General features: G+C 41.3%; 2 protein-coding genes across 6 annotated transcripts in view; one reads left to right on the plus strand and one right to left on the minus strand.

Annotated features, from left to right (window-relative positions):
- Positions 1–628: 628 nt before the first annotated feature.
- On the minus strand, positions 629–6,440 carry atpv0e2 (ATPase H+ transporting V0 subunit e2). The gene is made up of 4 exons (XM_068595717.1): positions 6,242–6,440; positions 5,327–5,374; positions 3,339–3,437; positions 629–3,047 (listed from the first exon to the last, which is right to left on the minus strand). The coding sequence occupies exons 1-3, from the start codon at positions 6,343–6,345 to the stop codon at positions 3,344–3,346; spliced, it is 246 nt and encodes an 81-aa protein (XP_068451818.1). The 5' UTR covers positions 6,346–6,440; the 3' UTR covers positions 629–3,047; positions 3,339–3,343.
- Positions 6,441–7,102: 662 nt separating this feature from the next.
- Positions 7,103–20,581, plus strand: part of LOC137798664 (tetratricopeptide repeat protein 31-like) — a 17,264-nt gene continuing 3,785 nt past the window's right edge. The window contains exons 1-13 of one of the 5 annotated variants that reach the window (XM_068595561.1): positions 7,106–7,639; positions 13,725–13,807; positions 14,001–14,108; positions 14,630–14,680; positions 15,060–15,236; positions 15,746–15,877; positions 15,997–16,042; positions 17,245–17,335; positions 17,409–17,550; positions 18,019–18,123; positions 18,217–18,304; positions 18,985–19,006; positions 19,160–19,234. In XM_068595561.1, coding sequence (XP_068451662.1) covers positions 7,516–7,639; positions 13,725–13,807; positions 14,001–14,108; positions 14,630–14,680; positions 15,060–15,236; positions 15,746–15,877; positions 15,997–16,042; positions 17,245–17,335; positions 17,409–17,550; positions 18,019–18,123; positions 18,217–18,304; positions 18,985–19,006; positions 19,160–19,234 — 1,244 coding nt within the window. In that variant the 5' untranslated portion in view covers positions 7,106–7,515. Of the gene's footprint in view, positions 7,640–13,724; positions 13,808–14,000; positions 14,109–14,629; positions 14,681–15,059; positions 15,237–15,745; positions 15,878–15,996; positions 16,043–17,244; positions 17,336–17,408; positions 17,551–18,018; positions 18,124–18,216; positions 18,305–18,984; positions 19,007–19,159; positions 19,235–20,581 lie in introns of all 5 variants that reach the window. The other 4 variants (XM_068595563.1, XM_068595562.1, XM_068595564.1 and 1 more) reach the window with 4 other exon arrangements.

Here is a 20,581-nt window from a genome sequence, read left to right on the forward strand (position 1 = left end):
TTCTATACAACCAGAGGAGTCGCCCCTGGTGGTCAGGAGAGAGAATGCAGCTTTAACACATGCTATAATTTTTTTTTCCGCAAATTATCAAATCCATCAGCATATTATCTTATTTACAAGAGCAGGCAAATGCACCTTACCTTTTAGTCTCCCACTTCCCAGTTTCTCCAGTGTTTCTGTTAAACCTGTATCTGATGTGTATGTGGCTCTGTGTGTGTGTGTGTGTGTGTGTGTGTGTGTGTGTGTGAGAATAATTTATACAAAGCCTTCCTGTGTTATTGTGGGAAAAAGCCAACCTTGTCCTTGATCATCAAGGTAACTTTGACAAACTGCCTCAGTCCTTTGCATTCAGGATCTATTTCGTCTAACTTTGGCGCACACACACACAGAGACACACACACACACACACACACGATTAACTCTCGTGTCCTTGAGAGACGAGGTTCAGTTTGTGTGAGACGTTAAATGGTTACGTTTTTATGAAAGAATCAAAGTACCTCGAGCCACTTCACACTGTGTGTGTGTGTGTGTGTGTGTGTGTGTGTGTGTGTGTCCTTCACAAAACATACATTCCAGCCTGCTGGAGGAATGCTCACAATGTCAACAAAGCGGTTATACGAGACGTATGTTTTTATTTATATATATATATTTTATTGGGTGTTTCACATAGAAGCATTTACTTCACACTAACACAAGGTCACATGTAAGATCTCATCTCCACCATCAGGTCTGTTACTCAGTAACACACACACACACACACACACACACACACACACACACACACACACACACACACACACACACACACACACACAACCCCCTCACCCTCATAGAAAAACAAATCTCCATCATCCATATGTTGCCAGGAATATTTATCAGATAAGCAGCAGCCGGAAGATGAACATGAACAGATTCATGAGAAAAGGGAAATATTAAACGTCTGAAGTCAGTTTGTTGTGGAGTTTCATTCAGTATTGATCGCAAATTTAAGGTATTTTGCTAGAAAATGGCGCTGTGCATCAAATCGAGTGCTTTGACCCCCTGGTGGTCAGGAGAGAGAATGCAGCTCTAACACATGAAGCATAGACTTCTATACAACCAGAGGAGTCGCCCCCTGGTGGTCAGGAGAGAGAATGCAGCTCTAACACAAGAAGCATAGACTTCTATACAACCAGAGGAGTCGCCCCCTGGTGGTCAGGAGAGAGAATGCAGCTCTAACACATGAAGCATAGACTTCTATACAACCAGAGGAGTCGCCCCCTGGTGGTCAGGAGAGAGAATGCAGCTTTAACACATGAAGCATAGACTTCTATACAACCATGCGATTGCACGCCGCCCCCACCGCCACCACAACTACCAAAGAGGGCTGGAGGAAAAGATACAACGCAATTTGGTCTTTCTAAAAAGTAGCTGTATATTGATTTTGATTTTTTTTTTTGGCTGAAGCAAAGTGGTTTTAGAGAAGAGGATGGGCGGATGGGGGAGGGGTTCTCTGGGTTGGAAATAGGGAGTGGAGGAGGCGTGGTTGTGGTAGCGGCTCGGAGGAGGAAGGCGTGGCCTGTCGGCGTCCAGCGCGTCGCAACGGGAGTCAGAGGTGAAGCGGTGAAGCTTCATGGCGTGTGTTGACCCTCCTCGTCTTCATCAGTGTGTCACTAAACTTCTCTTTAAAGGACGTTTTCTCTCTCATGAGTTTGTTCTCACACTCTGATCCAGAAATTTTAATACCCAGCATGCCCCATTCAGACAATCTTTTGGCATAAAATATGTAACATTTTTCCATTTTTGAACCGAACGACACAGTTTCTTGACTGAAACTCCTTCCTAACAGACCAAGACTTTTGTTTTATTGTGATTGTTGTTGCAGGTTCTGATTCTTTAGGTCCTAATCTTTCCATAAAGGTGTCTTATTGACGCTCCAGGAGGCATTTTTGGGGAATCTGGCTCATATCATGCTGGATGCTCATAGTTACAATTAAAATATCTTTTAAAAGAGATTTTTTTTGCAGATATATATTTTTTTCCACGAGACTTTGTTGAACAAACACATACAATATGGTTTTGTTTATTTACTCCAATACGTCAACAAAACTGAAAACAGGAACGTTCATATTTTCTGTTCTGGGAAACGTGCTCTTATTTGATAAGATAATGCCTCATTTGCATATTTAAACTCGCCATTTCAGAAAAAAAAACTGTAATACAAAAAATAAATAACCGTCTTAATGTTCAGTAATCATCATTTCCTCCACCTGGAGCCGCCTCCCCTTTAATGAAGGCTGGGAATAAAGGATGATTATCTTATTTAGTGTGTGTGTGTGTGTGTATTTAAAAGATGGTGATATCATCAACACATCTATCTGCTGCACACAAAAACACACACACACACACACAACCTGCATCTATACACAAGCGAGCGGGATTTCATCAAAAGGGGTCGAGGGTGGAGGGAGGGACTTGAATGGGGGCGACGAGATCACCATGGCAACGAGAACCTCGGCGGCGGCGAGCACGAGAGTGTGTGTGTGAGTGTGTGTGTGTGTGTGTGTGTGTGTGTGTGTGTGTGTGTGTGTGTGTGTGTGTGTGAGAATCGCTCTCTTCTCTTTCGGGGAGATTCTCGTGGCCGCGGTCACAGACGACAAAGACGGTTACGCAACACGCTCACGTGGGAATAAATACACACACCTTTAAGAAAATTCATGGTCCCTGATGGCGGTGATACACACACACACACACACGCACACACACACACACGCACACACACACAATAGAAACCAATAAATTAAATGCAAACGAACACAAAGTAAAAGGAAGATTGATGACGTCGCGGCTCCTCTGGACGTCTTCATCACCGGTAACCAAAAATAAATAAATAAAATGTTTGTTTTAAAAAAACCCTCAACATGCCGGAGAGAGAGAGAGAGAGAGAGAGAGAGAGAGAGAGAGAGAGAGAGAGAGAGAGAGAGAGATTTATTTTTAATGAGGAATTACGATGAAATGAAGTCCAGAAAAACCCTTCAGGACGATGGGAGACATCACGACACACGGTCCTGCAAGAGAGGAAGAGGAGGAGGAGGAGGTGAAGAACAAGAAGGAGAAGAAGAAGATGTAGGAGAAGGAGGAGAACGAGGAGGAGAGATTATGTTTATCTTTTGGTCTTACCATACAATCTGTATAGAAGATGCTACTGGTCACTAACTGGTTGTATGAATGAACTAATAATGTATAAATATCACATTTGACTATATTTTCTCAGCATTTAAAAATAGTTTGAGTGTATAAAACAGACACAGAGCGTATATTTGAGGCTCCAGAGCGTGATTCCTTTAGGTTGTTCTCACCTGCTTTACTCCCAGAAGTAACGCAGGTACCAGATGGTTTCGTTCTTCAGCTGAGGGCCGAACAGAGGGTTGGCCTGGGCCAAGATGGCCACCAGCCAGCTGAGGACAGACAGAAGAGCGGCGTTACAAGAAACGGCGAACCTCACGGCGGCGTTGCTCGCGGAGCGAACCAGAGGCTCCGCCCACAGGAAGCGGTTTGGCTACGAGGCCCGAGCGCGAGAGAAACTCTCTCCGCCGACTTTTCAGCTCTAACCAGCTCTTAAAGCGTCGTCCAGAGAGGCGTCAATTATGTTTATCGCCCCCCCGTTAATGACGCGCGATCCACCGAAGCCGCTAATGAGCTCGACCGGCAGGCGGATCGCGCCGCCGCCGCCGCAAGAGACGCATTCAGCGGCCCGAAGAAGCCGTTTTATTTACGGCCTGCCGCTCAGAGCGGCTTCCAGTGCCCACGTTCTCTACGATTACAACCCTTTTCTATGTGATTTTTGTCCAGGTTTGTTTTTTTCAAATTCATTAGCTAACGTTCAAATGTGATTAGCAGCTTCTGCTATTCGCAGGACGGGTTTTTCGCGCATCCCTCGTCTCTAAACAGCCGCTCGTGAGCTTTTGAAGCTTTGCCTTTTTGGGGGCGTTTTGGGGGTTGGAGTTTACGGAATGCCCGATGCTGCGTTCACACCCGAAGCGTTGCGAATTGTTTGCGCGAGTCGGAGCGGCGCGCGGCTACGGATGAGATCATGAACGCCGGTCACGAGGGCGTCTGACGTGCCGACGTTTGTGGGACTTCCTCATTGAGCGTAAAGAGCGTGAAGCAGAACTGGCGGTTATTTCAATGGTGGATGGCGGAAATAGTGACACAGAGATAAGCCACGCCCCCCTCCCCACCTTTTTCTTTGTGACCAGACAATCTAAAAATATGCAACTGGATCCGTGAATAACACAAATGACCTAAGACGCTATCTATATTTACAATTTCCAAAGTAATCAGAGTTCTCCAGTTGTCTGTAATCACTTAAATTAAAGTTCATCAACGTATATTTCTTCTTCATCCCTCTTAAGCTCCGCCTCCTCCAGCTGCTTTACTGTATATTTCTTCACAGTTTGTGAGTGAGCCATGTGGAGGAGCAGGGGCTCCATCTAGTGGTGTGGTGACGATGCTGCACTTCTCAGAGCTCTCTTCTTTTGTGGGTCGGGTGTCTGTCAGCTCGTTGGTTTTTGGAGGTAAAAGTTCAGTGTTTAGTTGTTGCTTTTTCCCCAACAAGCAATCTGCTGAAATCTGCTTTAAAGTGTGGAAACGCGTCGTCCAGCGTGCCGTTAAAATCAAACGTTGATCTTGCCTCTTGTGTCCAGGTCGGTCACTTCCTCTTGCAGGTTGCTTCAGTGAAGCTGCTGGCGACGGCCAGAAACCAAGATGGCGACGGCCAAAATGCCAAACACGAGGCTTTAACGCAGTTAATGTGCCGTCATCCACTTATAATATAAACAGGGTTCATACACATGTAGACCAATGGATTTTCCTGACTTTTTCATGACTATTAACCACATTTATATGACTTTAAATCATATTTCTTTGACTTTTAACCACATTTACATGACTTCTAACCAAATGTCCATGAGGAAACATTGTGTGAAATCAGTGTGTAAACAGTAAAAAGTGATAAAATGTAGTATTTAAACTAACTAAAAATTCATTATTTCAAACTCAGCATAAATGAACATCATAAACACATGAATATAACACATTTACATGACTTTAACTACACTTTGGGGGTTTTATTTGTCCTTCAAGGACTTTTCCAGGCCTGGAAATAACCATGATAAAATATACATTACTTTTCCAGGTTTTCCATGAGCGTAAGAAGCCTGAATATTATATATAAGGTTAAGGCTCCACAGTGGGACACGTGAACCATGAGAAGAAGAAGAAGAAGAAGAAGAAGAAGAAGAAGAAGAAGAAGAAGAAGAAGAAGAAGAAGAAGGTTTGTACTCACAACAGATAGCAGCAGACCGCCGTGAGGATGAGGCTGGTGACGATCACACTGTTGAAGAAAAGAGAGAAGTCATATTTCATATTCTCACTGCTGCGTCACAACATTCATTGAGATGTTTGTAGAAGATTACTGGATAAAAAGCTAAAAAAAAAATATTTATAAAGTTTTTTTAGGGTGACAAGTGTAAATGAAATGTATGCATATATATATATATATATATATATATATATATATATATATATATATATATATATATATATATATATATATAGAGAGAGAGAGAGAGAGAGAGAGAGAATTTATTATCTGATTCAAATGATAATAATTTAGAATATGAACACATCCACATTAAGCTTCGAGTTAAACCTTTTCAGTCTTTGTGTTTTTGTGTATTACATTGTGGCTTTACTTGGTGTGTTGTAATAAAACAAACAAAGTGTTCTAAACACCAACAGAAGAAAGAAATGCACCTTAATGTCCTCGCTGGTCGACTTCAACTACAAACTCAGTTTTCATGACTTCTTCCTGGATTTTTTTTTTCTTCATCACTTCTAAATAAACTTGAACATCTTTTTACCCAAATGATCTTTGTACAAATGTTTACTACTAGCTTGTTTGGAGGGAGGAAGGAAAGGAGGGAAGGATGGATGGATGGATGAGGAGGAAGCAGAGGACGTTGGGATGGAGGCAAGATGACGCGCTGGGCCTCCTCCTCCTCCTCTTCCTCCTCCTCATCAGCGCGTTATAAGAGACGCTATGCAGCGCGACGTAAACAATGATGTTTAAATGAAATAACACACACATGTGTGTGGGAATAGTGAGTGGAATGAGGCGCGAGGACACGGGAAGGGGACGCGCGGGACTCGGGGAGGTTTCATAGCGAGCAGACGGACGGCAGTTACGGACCAACCTTACCCGCGGTTGGGTCCTTTGGGCACCAAAAACGGAGCCACGACGCCCACGAGCGCCCACAGCGTGGTGAAGCAGATCATCGGCAGCGCGAGCGAGTGGGAAACCATGGCGGCGGTCCGCGAGCGAGGAAACCAAACGTAGAGAAGAAGAATTAAAGCCCCGCTGCGTCCTCTCGGAGATAAAGCGCATCAATGGCTGCTGAGCCCTCTCGACCTGTCGCTTTCGACCAATCACGTGCCGGATCAGGTCTCAACCGGGCGGAGCCGGCACGTGATTGGTCCAGGCGCGGGAGACCGCTAGCTGTGATTGGCTTAGCCGCCCGTCATGTTAGCAGTGCAGTGGGAGGTGATTGGTTGTCGGTGCACGTAGCAGGTTGCAAGCAAGTGTAATTTTTTTTTTTTAGGATGAAAAGATCAAATATACCTTTCCTCACGATTTAAAAAAAAAGATTACAAAAGAAGAGTATCAAAATAAATAGAATTAAATGATACATTTATTTTAAAGGTATGACACAGTGACAAATAAAGCATGATAGCAATACAAAGAAGGTATATATATATATATATATATATATATATATATATATATATATATATATATATATATATATATATATATATATATATATATATATTTAAGTTACAAAATACAAATACAATCGGACATGAAATTGTAACGTAATAATGCATGTTGTATAAGATTCTTAATGTTGTAAGTATAATGTGTTATTGACTATCTTCTGTGACTGACCATAACAAAGTGATGGAGAGTGTGTAGGTGTGTGTGTGCGGCGCGCGTGCGTGCGTGTGTGTCCACGTTGTTGCAGTTCCTCCTCGTCACCAGCAGAGGTCATTAAAAGCTTGCTTGGTTTGTCGTGGAGTTGGAGAAACTCTCTCCTCCACCTGAGATGCAAAAGGAAGAGGACGAGGTCAACAATGGGATCAATATATCGTGTGTGTGTGTATATATATATATATGAGCTCTTTTCCAAGGGAAGCCACAAGTCACAAGACACACAGAAATCTCATAACACAGGTAAAAACATTTAAAGATAAAGCAACAGGACTAAAGCTCCAGATTCACACCAAATTAAGAAGTGCGATATAAAGCCTTTTGTGTTTTTATTTTGAAGGTCTGTGACCGGAAGTGGCCTTCAAATTCTGCCCGTCATTGTCTTATTGTCAAAAGAAAACTACCGGAAGTCGTTTCTGTTTTAAGAGCCTGCTTGCTTGACGGCGGTGAACTGCTGCTGCGGGCGGAGGAGGCGGAGAGTCCTCATGAACCGTCCGGTACCGGCGAGGTGTCAGCGGACAGATTTTGGAGCGCGTGTCGGTAACGCGGGACGGGAAACAGGGATGAAGTTCACCAGAGACATCTGCCGGCTGCTGGGCTTGGGAGGCGGTGAGTAACCGCCGTACAGCGGCGGGGGGCTTCGGGGCGTGAGGGAGAACTTGGTGCCACAGGTTGTTCCGCTTAACTGGAGCTGTGACGTCACACCACAGCCTCGAAACAACGTTAGACTTTTTAAAAACTTTTTTTTTTGTTGATATATTAATATTATTGAATGATATTTTGAGACTTGAAAAGAGGAAATTTTCAATCGTTTTACTTAATTTAAAAAAAATATGTACCTTATTGTCAGGACAGAGAAAAGCTACTTCTGGTTTAATACAAGACTTCTTTTTTTTTTGTTCTTGCTGCAGAGGCAGTGTGTGTGTGTGTGTGTGTGTGTGTGTGTGTGTGTGTGTGTGTGTGTGTGTGTGTGTGTGTGTGTGTGTGTGTGTGACAGTGACAGCTTTGTGTAAAAACCACAGTTAAGTGCAACACGCAGTGTCTCACAATGGAAGGGTGTGTAGACATTAATGTTACCAGAGCTGTAGCGCTGAGCGTACTCGAGCAAGGTTTTAGAGAAATATCTATATCTATTTTTTTTATTATACATTCTAAATATAATATAGGTTTATATACATATTTGTATACATATATGTCTTCAGATATACATGTTATATATTAAATATATATGTGTACAGCAGTTGTTGTTCCACTGCCCCAGCTGTTTGTGTGGCACCAAACTCGATTACGCTCTTCCCTTGAAAGAACAGCATGTCCATGCACCCATTAAACTCTCCTTTACACCCTCGTCCTCAACGCCTTCTCTGATATTTACCGGTGGGATGATGGGAAATGTAGGTTTACTTGAAGTCACTGCGTTCTCAGGGAGGAACAGAAGCCAAACAGGTTCACCTGTTACGCAACAGGGCTGAGAGGACGTCTAAAATGCATTCTCTCTCCTGACCACCAGGGGGCGACTCCTCTGGTTGTATAGAAGTCTATGCTTCATGTGTTAAAGCTGCATTCTCTCTCCTGACCACCAGGGGGCGACTCCTCTGGTTGTATAGAAGTCTATTCTTCATGTGTTAAATCTGCATTCTCTCTCCTGACCACCAGGGGGCGACTCCTCTGGTTGTATAGAAGTCTATGCTTCATGTGTTAAAGCTGCATTCTCTCTCCTGACCACCAGGGGGCGACTCCTCTGGTTGTATAGAAGTCTATATAAGTGACTCTACTTCTCTCTTGATGTATTCCCTCAGTAAACATTGTAAACATGAGTTTGTCTCAATCTCTAGTTTCTAGTCTTCTTCTATACAGCATGATGTTCATTTAGTACATTATGGTCTGTTAGAGTCAAACAGATCATAATGCAGTTGATGCTCTAGGGGCGGGGCTACAGAGTGATTGACAGGTCTACCAGAGCCACATACGGCGTCTCTTTCTATTAGCCCTCCAATATTGTTCATATTTTTCACATTTTCTCCTCCTCAGTCTAAATATGTTAATTTCCGTTCATCGGTTGCAAAAAAAGCCAAGATGGCGTCATCCGTAATCCAAATTGGTGGCGGCCGTAATCCATGATGGTCGGCGGCAAAATTGGCAAACCGGTGGAGTCAAAATGCTAGATGTTCAGCCACACGACCAACTTTGCATTTGCTCAACAACACTAAGTTTCGTCTGGTGATTTGGAAGCTGGGTCTTCGAGAACCCCAAGCAGCCATCTTGCGTAACTATATCGCTGATCCATGGTAACCCCCTCTCTATGTCTACCAACCACGGAGGGGACACTCACTTGACGATTACACACGTCGCTTTGCATATTTTAGCCGTTTCATTGGGCTTATTTTTAGATGTGTTTCTTTTGCGTTGGGGCCTTTAGACTCGCAGCTCGTCACAAATCCCTTCGAAAGTATTTGACTAGCAAATGAGTTGTCGTCGCCCGACAGCAATGTAAGGAAACTGGTCCGACCGCAGCTGCAGCTCTCGAATGGTCACATCTGATTGATGACGAGTCGTCATTCATGCGGCAAAAAGTAGATAAATAAAGCTTTGTTGATGCCTTTCGGCCGAACCCAAAGTCAATTTTGTACACAGCAATAATCATAGGGGGCGAAGAAGGAGATGCTATGTGACCCAGTGAAGGTCTTTTTTATTTTTATTGAATGACTGTGGGGGTTGTTTGGGCTGCCAAATACAAAACAATTTCCTGAAGGGAAATCCTGGCCTTGTAGCCAGCTAGCACTGCTGCTATCTCCACACTAGCTCCTTGCTGTAGCCAGCTAGCACTGCTGCTATCTCCACACTAGCTCCTTGCTGTAGCCAGCTGGCGCTGCTGCTAGCTCCTTGCTGTAGCCAGATAGCGCCGCTGCTATCTCTCTATTTTTTTTTACGACGATGTGCTCAATGCTCTCAAACGTTTGGGGGAATAAAGTTAGTTATCGGTGTTTGCTGAGCAGGAAAGTTAATAATGAAAGTACTTTTTCCGGTGCTTTCAACTTCATCTTTGTTAATTTACTTTGTTAAAAAAAAGCCTTTAACACTAAAACGTGTCGTTTTCATCTCGCTGGTTTCAGTTGACACAATAATCTTCGCTCAAGGTCGACATACTATCTTCTTGCAGGACTTTCAGCCACATCTCCTGACTTTAAAGTCGTTCTTCACGGTTTCAAACGAGATAAATAAGTTATGAAAGGCGTGTTTGATACATTGCCGCGTTAGTTTCTGAATAATCTTGACTCAAGGTCGACCAACTTGCTTTTTTTTTTCCCGCAGCGCTAACAGCCGCCGCTCACTTTCCTCCTCCAGTAAACAACAACAACACAGTGACAAAGATGTCTTTAACACAGGTGTTGGGTATGTGTGACACAGGTATGTGCACATCATTGTTTGTCTTGTGTGAAGAATGTTGTGAGTCAGAGAAAGAGAGCGTTGGTTTTGCCCTGCATATTTTGTGTGTGTGTGTGTGTGTGTGTGTGTGTGTGTCAACAGTGTGTTGTGGAAAATGTCTTTGTGGTTCAGGAGTAGAGTTTAAGTTCTCAATCAATATGAAAATGAGCAGAGTTCTAGACGGATCAGCATATGTCTCTTCGTTTATTTGGACTTAAAAGGAAACAAAGCTTCACAGACACAAATCCAGTGCCCTGCGAAAAAGTCTTCAACGTTAACATGTTACACACGGTATTTTATAGGAAATTAAGCATCTCTCCCATTGGCCACTGATGACCACAGGGAAGAAGCCCCAAGGCCTGATCGCATACCACAGCAGAAGTGAAGAGAAGGAGTGAATACATTAGTATATAGGTTTCACCACAAAAGTCATGCATAGGTCTCATATCATTACTTAATAAGGAATCAATGAAGCAAGTAGCATCTTCGAAAGAAGACGTAACTTTTTTAAAGCAGGCAGAGAGCCAACAAAGTCATGTATACATTCATGATATCTGTGTACATTATCCACCTCTGCATGTTTACATCTCATGGTGGTGTGATCTGGTCTTTGCTCTTGCAGGCTCAAATGTAACATATACACAGATTAAGGAATGTCCTTCTGTATTCTTCTCAAGTTAAAAACCGTTAGAAACATTAAAATACAAGTTATAGTATTATACATTATTATTATAACATATTTTATCATTACAAGTGTGCGGTGCGTAGGCCAGAGGAGCAGATGATTTAGTGTTGTTCAGCACAGACTCTCATGAGCGACGACTTTCATGTTCCTCGAACTGATTCATCAAACGAGCGACGTGGACCACGAGCTCGACGCTTCGGTCCTATTTGTATTTTGCTCGAACGCCCGACGAGCCTTTTGTGGTTCGTGTGTTCATTAGCACGTTGACGCATTTCTCGCGGCGCAGACTCATTTGTTCTATCGTTCTTTTAAAAAAACGTCAACCCTTTTATTCTGGTAAACATCTAGAAAACGGTATGAAAATGTGACGCAACAGCAACTCTTTTGAGCGACATTGCTCATTGCACCCGCCGAAGTTACCAGACCCGAAGGTAGCACCTGTAGTTCTTCCCGTAGTTCTTTCTGTAGTTCTTTTTGTAGTTCTTTTTTGTAGTTCTTCCCGTAGTTCTTCCTGTAGTTCTTCCCGTAGCCCTACTCGTAGTCCTACCTGTAGTTCTTCCTGTAGTTCTTCCTGTAGTCCTACTCGTAGTCCTACCTGTAGTTCTTTCTGTAGTTCTTCCTGTAGTTCTTCCTGTAGTCCTACTCGTAGTCCTACCTGTAGTTCTTCCCGTAGTTCTTCCTGTAGTTTTTCCTGTTGTCCTACCTGCAGTTCTACCTGTAGTTCTTCTCTGTGACCCAACGTTTGAAGTCTTTGGCTGCTGATTTGCATTCTGGGTTCTTTTACTCAAGGCGAACGCTGGTGTTGAGAAGAGCCGTGTGTGTGTGTGTGTGTGTGTGTGTGTGTGTGTGTGTGTGTGTGTGTGTGTGTGTGTGTGTGAGTTTGTGATAAAAGAGGGGAGGTAACGGTCAAGGCCGCGCGGCACCGAGCGCCTTGAGAACCAGAGTTGTGGTGCTTTTCTTATCAAACAGTGACAGTGGAGCTCTGCCTCCCTTCCACCCCTTCATAGTTTCATTGAGATAAAGCAGATGATATTCATCCTCTTTCCTGCAAGGTCAGATGCAGAGCTTTATTCACATTTTAGCCATTAAATGCACGCGAATGCCTTTTTGCGCTGCGTGTGGACATCTGCATGGCCGCCCTGAGGCGCTCTCGTGTCGCCAAGCGGGACCCTCAGTGGATCCCGTTAGACAGCAGCGTGTCGCCTGACTCCGGCCTGCTAGCTAGCTAGCTAAAAGGAAAATGTGGTCGTACTGTTGTGTGAACTACCACAGACGCGGTTCAGGACTTTTTGTTCTGTTGCCACCTGTTCATTAGTCTGTATGAAGTGTGTGTGTGTGTGTGTGTGTGTGTGTGTGTGTGTGTGTGTGTGTGTGTGTGTGTGTGTGTGTGTGTGTGTGTGTGTGTGTGTGAGTCATTATGACCTGGACACACCTACTGGGAACTAACACAGAAGCGGTTCTGTTTGCCAGCTGATCAAACGTCTCTGTCTGTCGCTGGGAGTGGACATAAAGGATGAGCTTGAAGATGGGCGTGGTCCAAGCAGAAGTATTTCATCAGTTGGAATATTAAGAACAACAACATCCTGTCTGCTGCTGGGTCTTTACATTTCAGTTCATAACCTGCAGATAGTTCACTTTTCATTCACCGGATGAGAACCTGACTGGTCCGGTACGTCTATTTAATATCAACATCCTCGTATGATTTAATGCAACAAAAGGTGTCACGCGTTACTACTTATATTTCACATTTATTTCAACACTTTGACATAATATGGCCATGGTATCAGCTAAGCCTTCTCTGCTGGCCTGAACACAATCACAGTTACACATATTTTATAATTAAAATGTATATTTTTGTAAAAAAAAAAAAAAAAAAAGGATTTTACATTTAATAATAAAAATAATATTTTTGTAAAAAAAAATTCTTTTAATAATTGAAAGTTACAGCTATTTTATAATTTAAGGTTTACATAAAATATGTAATGATAAAAGTTATAGCTATTTTATATAAATGTATATCTAAACACTTTATTTTGTTTTAAATTATTTATTTTTTACCCTTAATTTTTTGTAATGTATAATGTATGTATGTATAATGTATTTGTATGTGCGTGTGTGTGTGTATATATATATGTGTGTGTGTATATATATATATAAGAAGTTTTAAAATAGGTCTTGCGAGCGTCTTTGACAGCCTCTAAAGTATTATACTGTCGCGGAAAACACAAATGGAATGATAATGTAAAACCTCTGCACACCTGTAGCTTCCTCCTCCTCCTCCTCCTTGTTTCATTGAGATCATGTGTTAAGTAAAATCAGACAGAAGGTGTAGTTGCTCATGAAGAGAAACGTTTAATTTTTTTTTTATTCTTTAAAACCACAAACACGTGAGACGCTTCACTCGTTCCTCTGCTCCGATCAGGAGCTGCCACCAGATCACCTGGGGACATTTGCATCAGACGTGTCTGTCATCTCTCTCTCTCTCTCTCTCTCTCTCTCTCTCTCTCTCTCTCTCTCTCTCTCTCTCTTAGAGATGCATTAACAAAAATGTCTGAAACATATATTGTGTATTTGTGTGTTTAGGAGGAGCATGTGAGCAGGAGATGGAGGTTCAGAATGGAGCTCCGGACCTTTCGGACCGGAGACAAGACCAAAGCTCATCTCAGGTGGACTGAAGCACTCAGTTGTACTTGTGTGTACAACAATAGGAGCGTTACACTAAATGTACCACGAGCTAACCGCGAAAACATAGATCACAGTTTTCTTAGTGATCGGTGATATTCGAACAAAATCAGCAGTAATTCTGAAGTCAAGGCGCTTTGTGTTGTAGTAGAAGTGATGAGTGTGCGTTTCTGTCAGCAGCAGCCGGCGCTGAGCGGGGAGGAGGGTGAGGAAGAGGAGGAAGAGGAAGAAGGTGAGGAGGAGAGGACGAGGAGGCGCGCCGCGAGGAGGAGAGCCAAGAAGAGAGTGAGTGACGGGGACGCCTTGAGATTAAATTGCATTTAAAAAAAACGTAAATATAACGCAGAGCCGTTCAGACCGTTAGTTAGCTAGCTAAGCTAACGGTCTGAACGGCTCTCCGTTTTAGCTAGGTAGCTAGCGAAAAAGAAAATGTGGTCCTACTGTAATGTGAACTAGCACAGACGCGGTTCAAGACTTTTTGTTCTTTTGCCACCTGTTCATTAGTCTGTCTAGCTAGCTGTTTAGCTAACTAGCCATTTAGCTAAACAGCTAGCTAGACAGCTAACCATGCAAAGCATTTAAAACATTTTTTTTTTAAATGATAAATACAGAATCACTTCATGTCTTTGCTGTTCGTGATTCCTCGGTGAAACCGTGAATCTGTGTCCCACATTCATCGCCAAGCCTTTGTTTACTTATGTCACCCATTGACTCTCCTCACAGCTGTTCTCAGGTTTTTTTAAAAAAATTTTTACTGTTTTTTTGTGCAAAACAACCCGCATGCCATGTGCAACACTCCTTTTCAGAGGCAGAAAGAACGGAAGAAAATGGAGAGGATGGAGGACGCTTCGGAGCAGGTGAAGGATTAAATAGAAAGAAAGAAAAATGGTCTGTTTTCTGAGTCTGGAGGAGTTTGTATGTTCATCTTCATGTCCATATGTATGACATATTAGCTTACGGCTACTTTAAGTTAAAAAAGCATGCGCTAAATTCACATTATTATATTGCTGAAAACTTTTACAGGAGAAGAAAAGGTACATGCAATCAAAGACTATATGTCCAACAAGAGGTTATTATTTAATGACTTAAACAATCTGCCTTGTGACGAAGACTCCCTGTTAGGACTCCGTGTTATATATTATGAAATGCGTTGCCAGACATGATCGTTAATACTTTTAATACCTGCGTTAAAAAGCCTCTTTTTCTGGAAAAACAATGCTTTTGTACCGTCAACAGGAAGAGGAAGCGACCGAAGCGGTGTCAGAGAGTGACAGTGAGGAAGAGGAGGAGGAGGAAGAGGAGAAATGGACTGCCGTTCGTCTTAGAAACAGAAGCAACCCGGAACCGCTGCCCGCCGCCGCGATGCCGCGGAACAAAAGCAACGTGCTGCAGCCACGTGGGAGCTCAGAGGAGGTGGGTTGAAACATAGGAAACAACGTAAGAGAGAAACAAGGTAGGAAAAAAAAGCAGGAAAAAAAATATGTAGTAAAGAAACGTAATAAAGAAAAGTTGAAAAGAAACATAGGAAAGAAACAAAGAAAAGAAACACCGGGCTGGCACACTCGGCACATTGCTCAGTACCTTTCAAAATAAGATAAGCACTGAAACGAAGGGATTTGGCGGCGACTAAAAAGGTCCCTCGTGAACATCCCCTTGCCGCTCGCCATGGAGCTCGTCAAAGGATCCTCATAAAATATAATTGCTTCGGCAAATTGACAGACTTGATCGCGGGTGTGGTGCCATGAAATAAATGCACAGCTAGAGAGCCAGCCACGTACTATGTGTGCTCCAAGGAAGAGAACATTTGATGTGCGTGCGTGCGTGTGTGTGTGTGTGTGTGTGTGTGTGTGTGTGTGTGTGTGTGTGTGTGTGTGTGTGTGTGTGTGTGTGTGTGTGTGTGTGTGTGTCCGGCTGTGTTTCAGGAGCCAGTGTGGGACGTCAGCAGTGCGTTCGTGGCCAATGCCGCCAGCCACAACAAAAGCCTCAAAGCCCTGAAAACCAGAGTGACGCAGATCTCCAGAGAAAACAAGGAGAACGAGGCCCAGAGCAACCAGGTACACACACACACACAAACTATGCTCTGTGAAGATGATCATTTATTCATATGAAGATAGTCTGAAATGGCATACAAGGTATTTTTGACCCGATGCCAAGAGAAGTGATGTGATTGCAGGTGGAGAGCACAGAGGAAATGAAGAGGAGGGGCGAGTCCCTGACAGGTGAATCTCTTGCACGTTGTTTTATCAATACACATAATACACAGACGATGCGTTCAGGGTCGCGATATGGCTCGTTGCTTTCTGTGTTTCTTGTTACGAGGCTTTTCATTAAAAAGCTCTTGCAGAAGATGTTTTTGTTGTTTCTTGTGTCCCGGAGACTCAGAGTGCATCAAAAAACTTTTATTTTGTAGAATACATCCAAAACCTTTATTTTGTAAAATCGTCCTAAATATTGTAGTGTGTCCAATTCATCAGAAAAACTTTTATTTTGTAAAATGTATTTAAAAAAAACTGTTTTGAAAAATTCATCAAAAAACCTTTATTTTGTAAAATTCATCAAACAAATGTATTTTGTCAAATTTTTCAAAAAAAGTTTTGTTTTGTAAAATACATCCAACAACTTTTATTTTGTAAAATTCATCAAAACAATTTTATTTTGTCAAATTCATGAAAACACTTTTATTTTGTCAAATTCATCAAAAAAAGGTATTTTGTCAAATTTGTCAAAAAACTTTTGTTTTGTAAAATTCATCAAAATTATTTTGTCAAATCTTTCAAAAAAACTTTTGTTTTGTAAAATTCATCAAAAAACTTTTGTTTTGGAAAAGTACATCCAAAAACATTTATTTTGTCAAATTCATCAAAACACTTTTATTTTGTCAAATTTATCAAAAGAAATGTATTTTGTCAAATTTGTCAAAACACTTTTATTTTGTCAAAATCATCAAAAAAATGTGTTTGTCTAATTCTCCTAAATATTGTATTTTTTAAAATTCGTCAAAAAATGTTTTTCGTCAAATTCATAGACAAAAAATTGTAAAATTAATTAAAACACTTTTATTTTTTAAAATTGATCAAAAACGTTTATTTAGTAAATTTCATAAAAAAAACATTTATTTTGAGAAATTCATCAAAAAGCTTTTATTTTGTCAAATTTCATCCAAAACCTTTATTTTGTAAAATTCATCAAAAAAATTGTAAAATTAATCCAAACACTTTTATTTTTTAAAATTGATAAAAAATGTTTATTTAGTAAATTTCATTTAAAAAAAAACATTTATTTTGAAAAATTCATCAAAAAGCTTTTATTTTGTCAAATTTCATCCAAAAACTTTTATTTTGTAAAATTCATCAAACATTTTTAGTAGTACACAACAGTTCACAGAACGCCGTCACTAGACTTCATAGTGTGCTTCCTCCAGTGCGGGGCATGCAGCTGTTCGGGCAGGGCCAGTACAGCCAGGCGGTGGACGTGTTCACAGGAGCCATCGACTGCGACCCCAAGGACCACAGGTGAACTACCCCTCCCCCTCATCTTCTTCCTCCCTCGTCTTCCTCACATGCATCTGGTTGTAAACCTCGACAGGTTCTATGGGAACCGTTCCTGCTGCTACTGGTGTCTGGAGCAGTACTCGCCCGCCCTCGCAGACGCTCACAGGTCCATCCAGCTGGCTCCCGATTGGCCGAAGGGTCACTTCCGTAAGGGCTGTGCCCTGATGGGGTTAAAGGTCAGCGCCTGCTGTACGACAACAGAGATTCAACACCCGCACAATATCCATTATGGTGTTTATTCATTTTATACACCCGGACTTACAATATACATTATGTTGTTTATTCTGTTTATACACACAAATGATAGAAAGTATTAAAACTATGGTGTTTGTGTGTGTGTGTGTGTGTGTGTGTGTGTGTGTGTGTCTCTGTCTCTGTGAATGTGTGTCTGTCTGTGTGTGTTTGTGTGTGTGTCTGTCTGTCTGGTTGTGTGTGTTTTTGTGTGTGTGCGTGTCTGTGCATGTATCTATGTGTGTGTCTGCCTGTGTGTGTCTGTATATGTGTGTGTGTGTGTCTTCTGTCTATGTGTTTGTGTGAATGTGCATGTATCTGTGTGTGTATGTTTGTATGTGTCTGTGTGTGTGTGTCTGTATGTGTATATGTGTGTGTGTGTGTGTGTCTGTCTATGTGTGTGTGTGTTCCAGCGGTTCAGTGAGGCCGAGGCCGCCATGCAGCAGGTGTTGCGTTTGGATGAGAACTGTAAGGAAGCAGCCAGCGAGCTGCTCTCCTGCCGCGTGCTGCAGCTCACGGTGAGCAGATCCGCAGGCTCAATATTTTGTGGGTTTATTTGTGGTTGTAGTTGATTGAAGAACACAACATCAACATGTTAACATCACCTGCAGGAGCTAGGCTTCCAGGAGGAGCAGAGCAAAGCGCTGCTGCAGAAGTTCACCACCGTGCAGGCCGCCGCCGCCTCACCCGAGGCCCAAAGTAAGAGCTCGGCCCGCAGCGCCGCTTTGTGTCCACACGGGGCAGCGGTCACCCGAACACAACGACACGAGACATTTTACACACACGTACAGGAAGACGTGAAGTAGATCTGGAACATCGTGAATGACATGCTCCAAAGAAAAGGAGCACAGAAGTGTGTTGTTCACTGTCAAATATAATCAGTGTATTGGATGTAAATGATGCTTGAACAGCAAGCTGAGCTCTAGTTTGAAGCTGAAACACACGTACACAAACACACAAATACAGACATACATACACACACATAAAGACACATATACACACACATAAAGACACACATACACAAATACAGAAACACATTCACAGACAGACACACGCATACACACATTCACAGACAGACACACACACACATACACACATTCACAGACAGACAGACTCAAAAATACACACATTCAGACAGGCAGACTCACAAATACACACATTCACACACAAACAAACACACACATGCACTGTAACGTCAAATCAATAAGCATCATTTTCAGCTGCAAACTGGAGCCAGAGTCGATGAGTACTTTACAGACCTCAGTGGTTAATCGCTTTACATTGATGATGATGATGATGATGATGATGATGATGATGTTTGTGTTGTTTTCGTCTCCTTCTTGTCTCCTCTGCGCTTCCTGTCTCCTCTGCTCTTCCAGCCCTGAAGCAGGACCAGAGTGGGTATGTGTCATTGCACAACACTCACTGTGTCTCAGTACAGCATAAACACAACGCCCACTGCGTGTGACACACATTTAAAACACAACCTGATAATATAATGTAAACATCAACCATCTTCTCCTTTTCTGACTTCCCTTCTTCCCTGTCTTCCAGGAGCTGTCGCTCCCTGTGGGTTGGGAACATAACACTGGAAGTGACAGAGAAAGACATCCTGGATCTCTTTCAAATGTAAAAAACACTGAACGTGTGTGAGAACACGTCTTTTGACCGCCAGTAGTAGCTTTGGTATAGTAACAGAGGGAGTTAACCAACATGTGGGGCTAGTGGACCTAATGGGGCCCATTGACCTAAATGGACAAAGTGGGGTCATTGGACCTAATGGGGCCCATTGACCAAAATGCACCCTGTCGGGTCATTGGACCTAATGGGGCCCATTGACCAAAATGCACCCTGTCGGGTCATTGGACCTAATGGGGCCCATTGACCAAAATGCACCCTGTCGGGTCATTGGACCTAATGGGGCCCATTGACCAAAATGCACCCTGTCGGGTCATTGGACCTAATGGGGCCCATTGACCTAAATGGACCCATTGGGGTCATTATACCTAATGGGGCCCATTGACCTAAATGGACAAAGTGGGGTCATTGGACCTAATGAATAAATGAAATGAATGAAAAGTACTTTATTAATCTCCAAGGAGAAATTTTTTTGTCATACTAGCAGCATCCCAATGCCATAAGCTAAGCTAAACACACAGATGATAAAATAAAAAAAATAAAAAAATAATAACAGGAACAGGGGTAACAGATATATACATAAGTAAGAAATAAGTATATATATATATATATATATATATATATATATATATATATATATATATATATATATATATATATATATATATGTATGTATATATATATATATATATATATATATATATATATATATATATATATATATATATATATATATATATATATATATATATGTATGTATATGTATATATATATATATATATATATGTATGTATATGTATATATATATATATATATATGTATGTATATGTATATATATATATATATGTATATGTATGTATATGTATATGTATGTATATGTATGTATATATATGTATATGTCTGTATATATATATGTATGTATATGTATGTATATATATGTATATGTATGTATATATGTATGTATATGTATGTATATATGTATGTATGTATATGTATGTATGTATATATGTGTATATATATGTATGTATGTGTATATATGTATATATGTATATATATATATGTATATATGTATATATATATATGTATATATGTATATATATATATATATATATACGTACATATATATATATACACACACACACACACACATACCTAAAGTGATGTATATGTATGTATATATATATATGTATATGTATATATATGTATATGTATATATGTATATGTATATATATGTATGTATATATATGTATATATATGTATATATATGTATGTATATATATGTATGTATATATATATGTATATGTGTGTATATGTATATGTATATATATATATATATAT

Source organism: Clinocottus analis, unplaced genomic scaffold (assembly GCF_023055335.1).
Source record: "Clinocottus analis isolate CAN_PGR_092001 unplaced genomic scaffold, fCliAna1.0.p SCAF_31, whole genome shotgun sequence".
Lineage (NCBI taxonomy): Eukaryota > Metazoa > Chordata > Actinopteri > Perciformes > Cottidae > Clinocottus > Clinocottus analis.

Coding starts and splice junctions, on each gene's coding strand:
- atpv0e2 (XM_068595717.1), bottom strand. CDS start 6,345: ATGGTTTCCCACTCGCTCGCGCTGCCGATGATCTGCTTCACCACGCTG. Junction 5,375..6,241: donor CCCAAAGGACCCAACCGCGG/GTAAGGTTGGTC, acceptor TTTCTTCAACAG/TGTGATCGTCACCAGCCTCA. Junction 3,438..5,326: donor GCGGTCTGCTGCTATCTGTT/GTGAGTACAAAC, acceptor GTCTGTCCTCAG/CTGGCTGGTGGCCATCTTGG.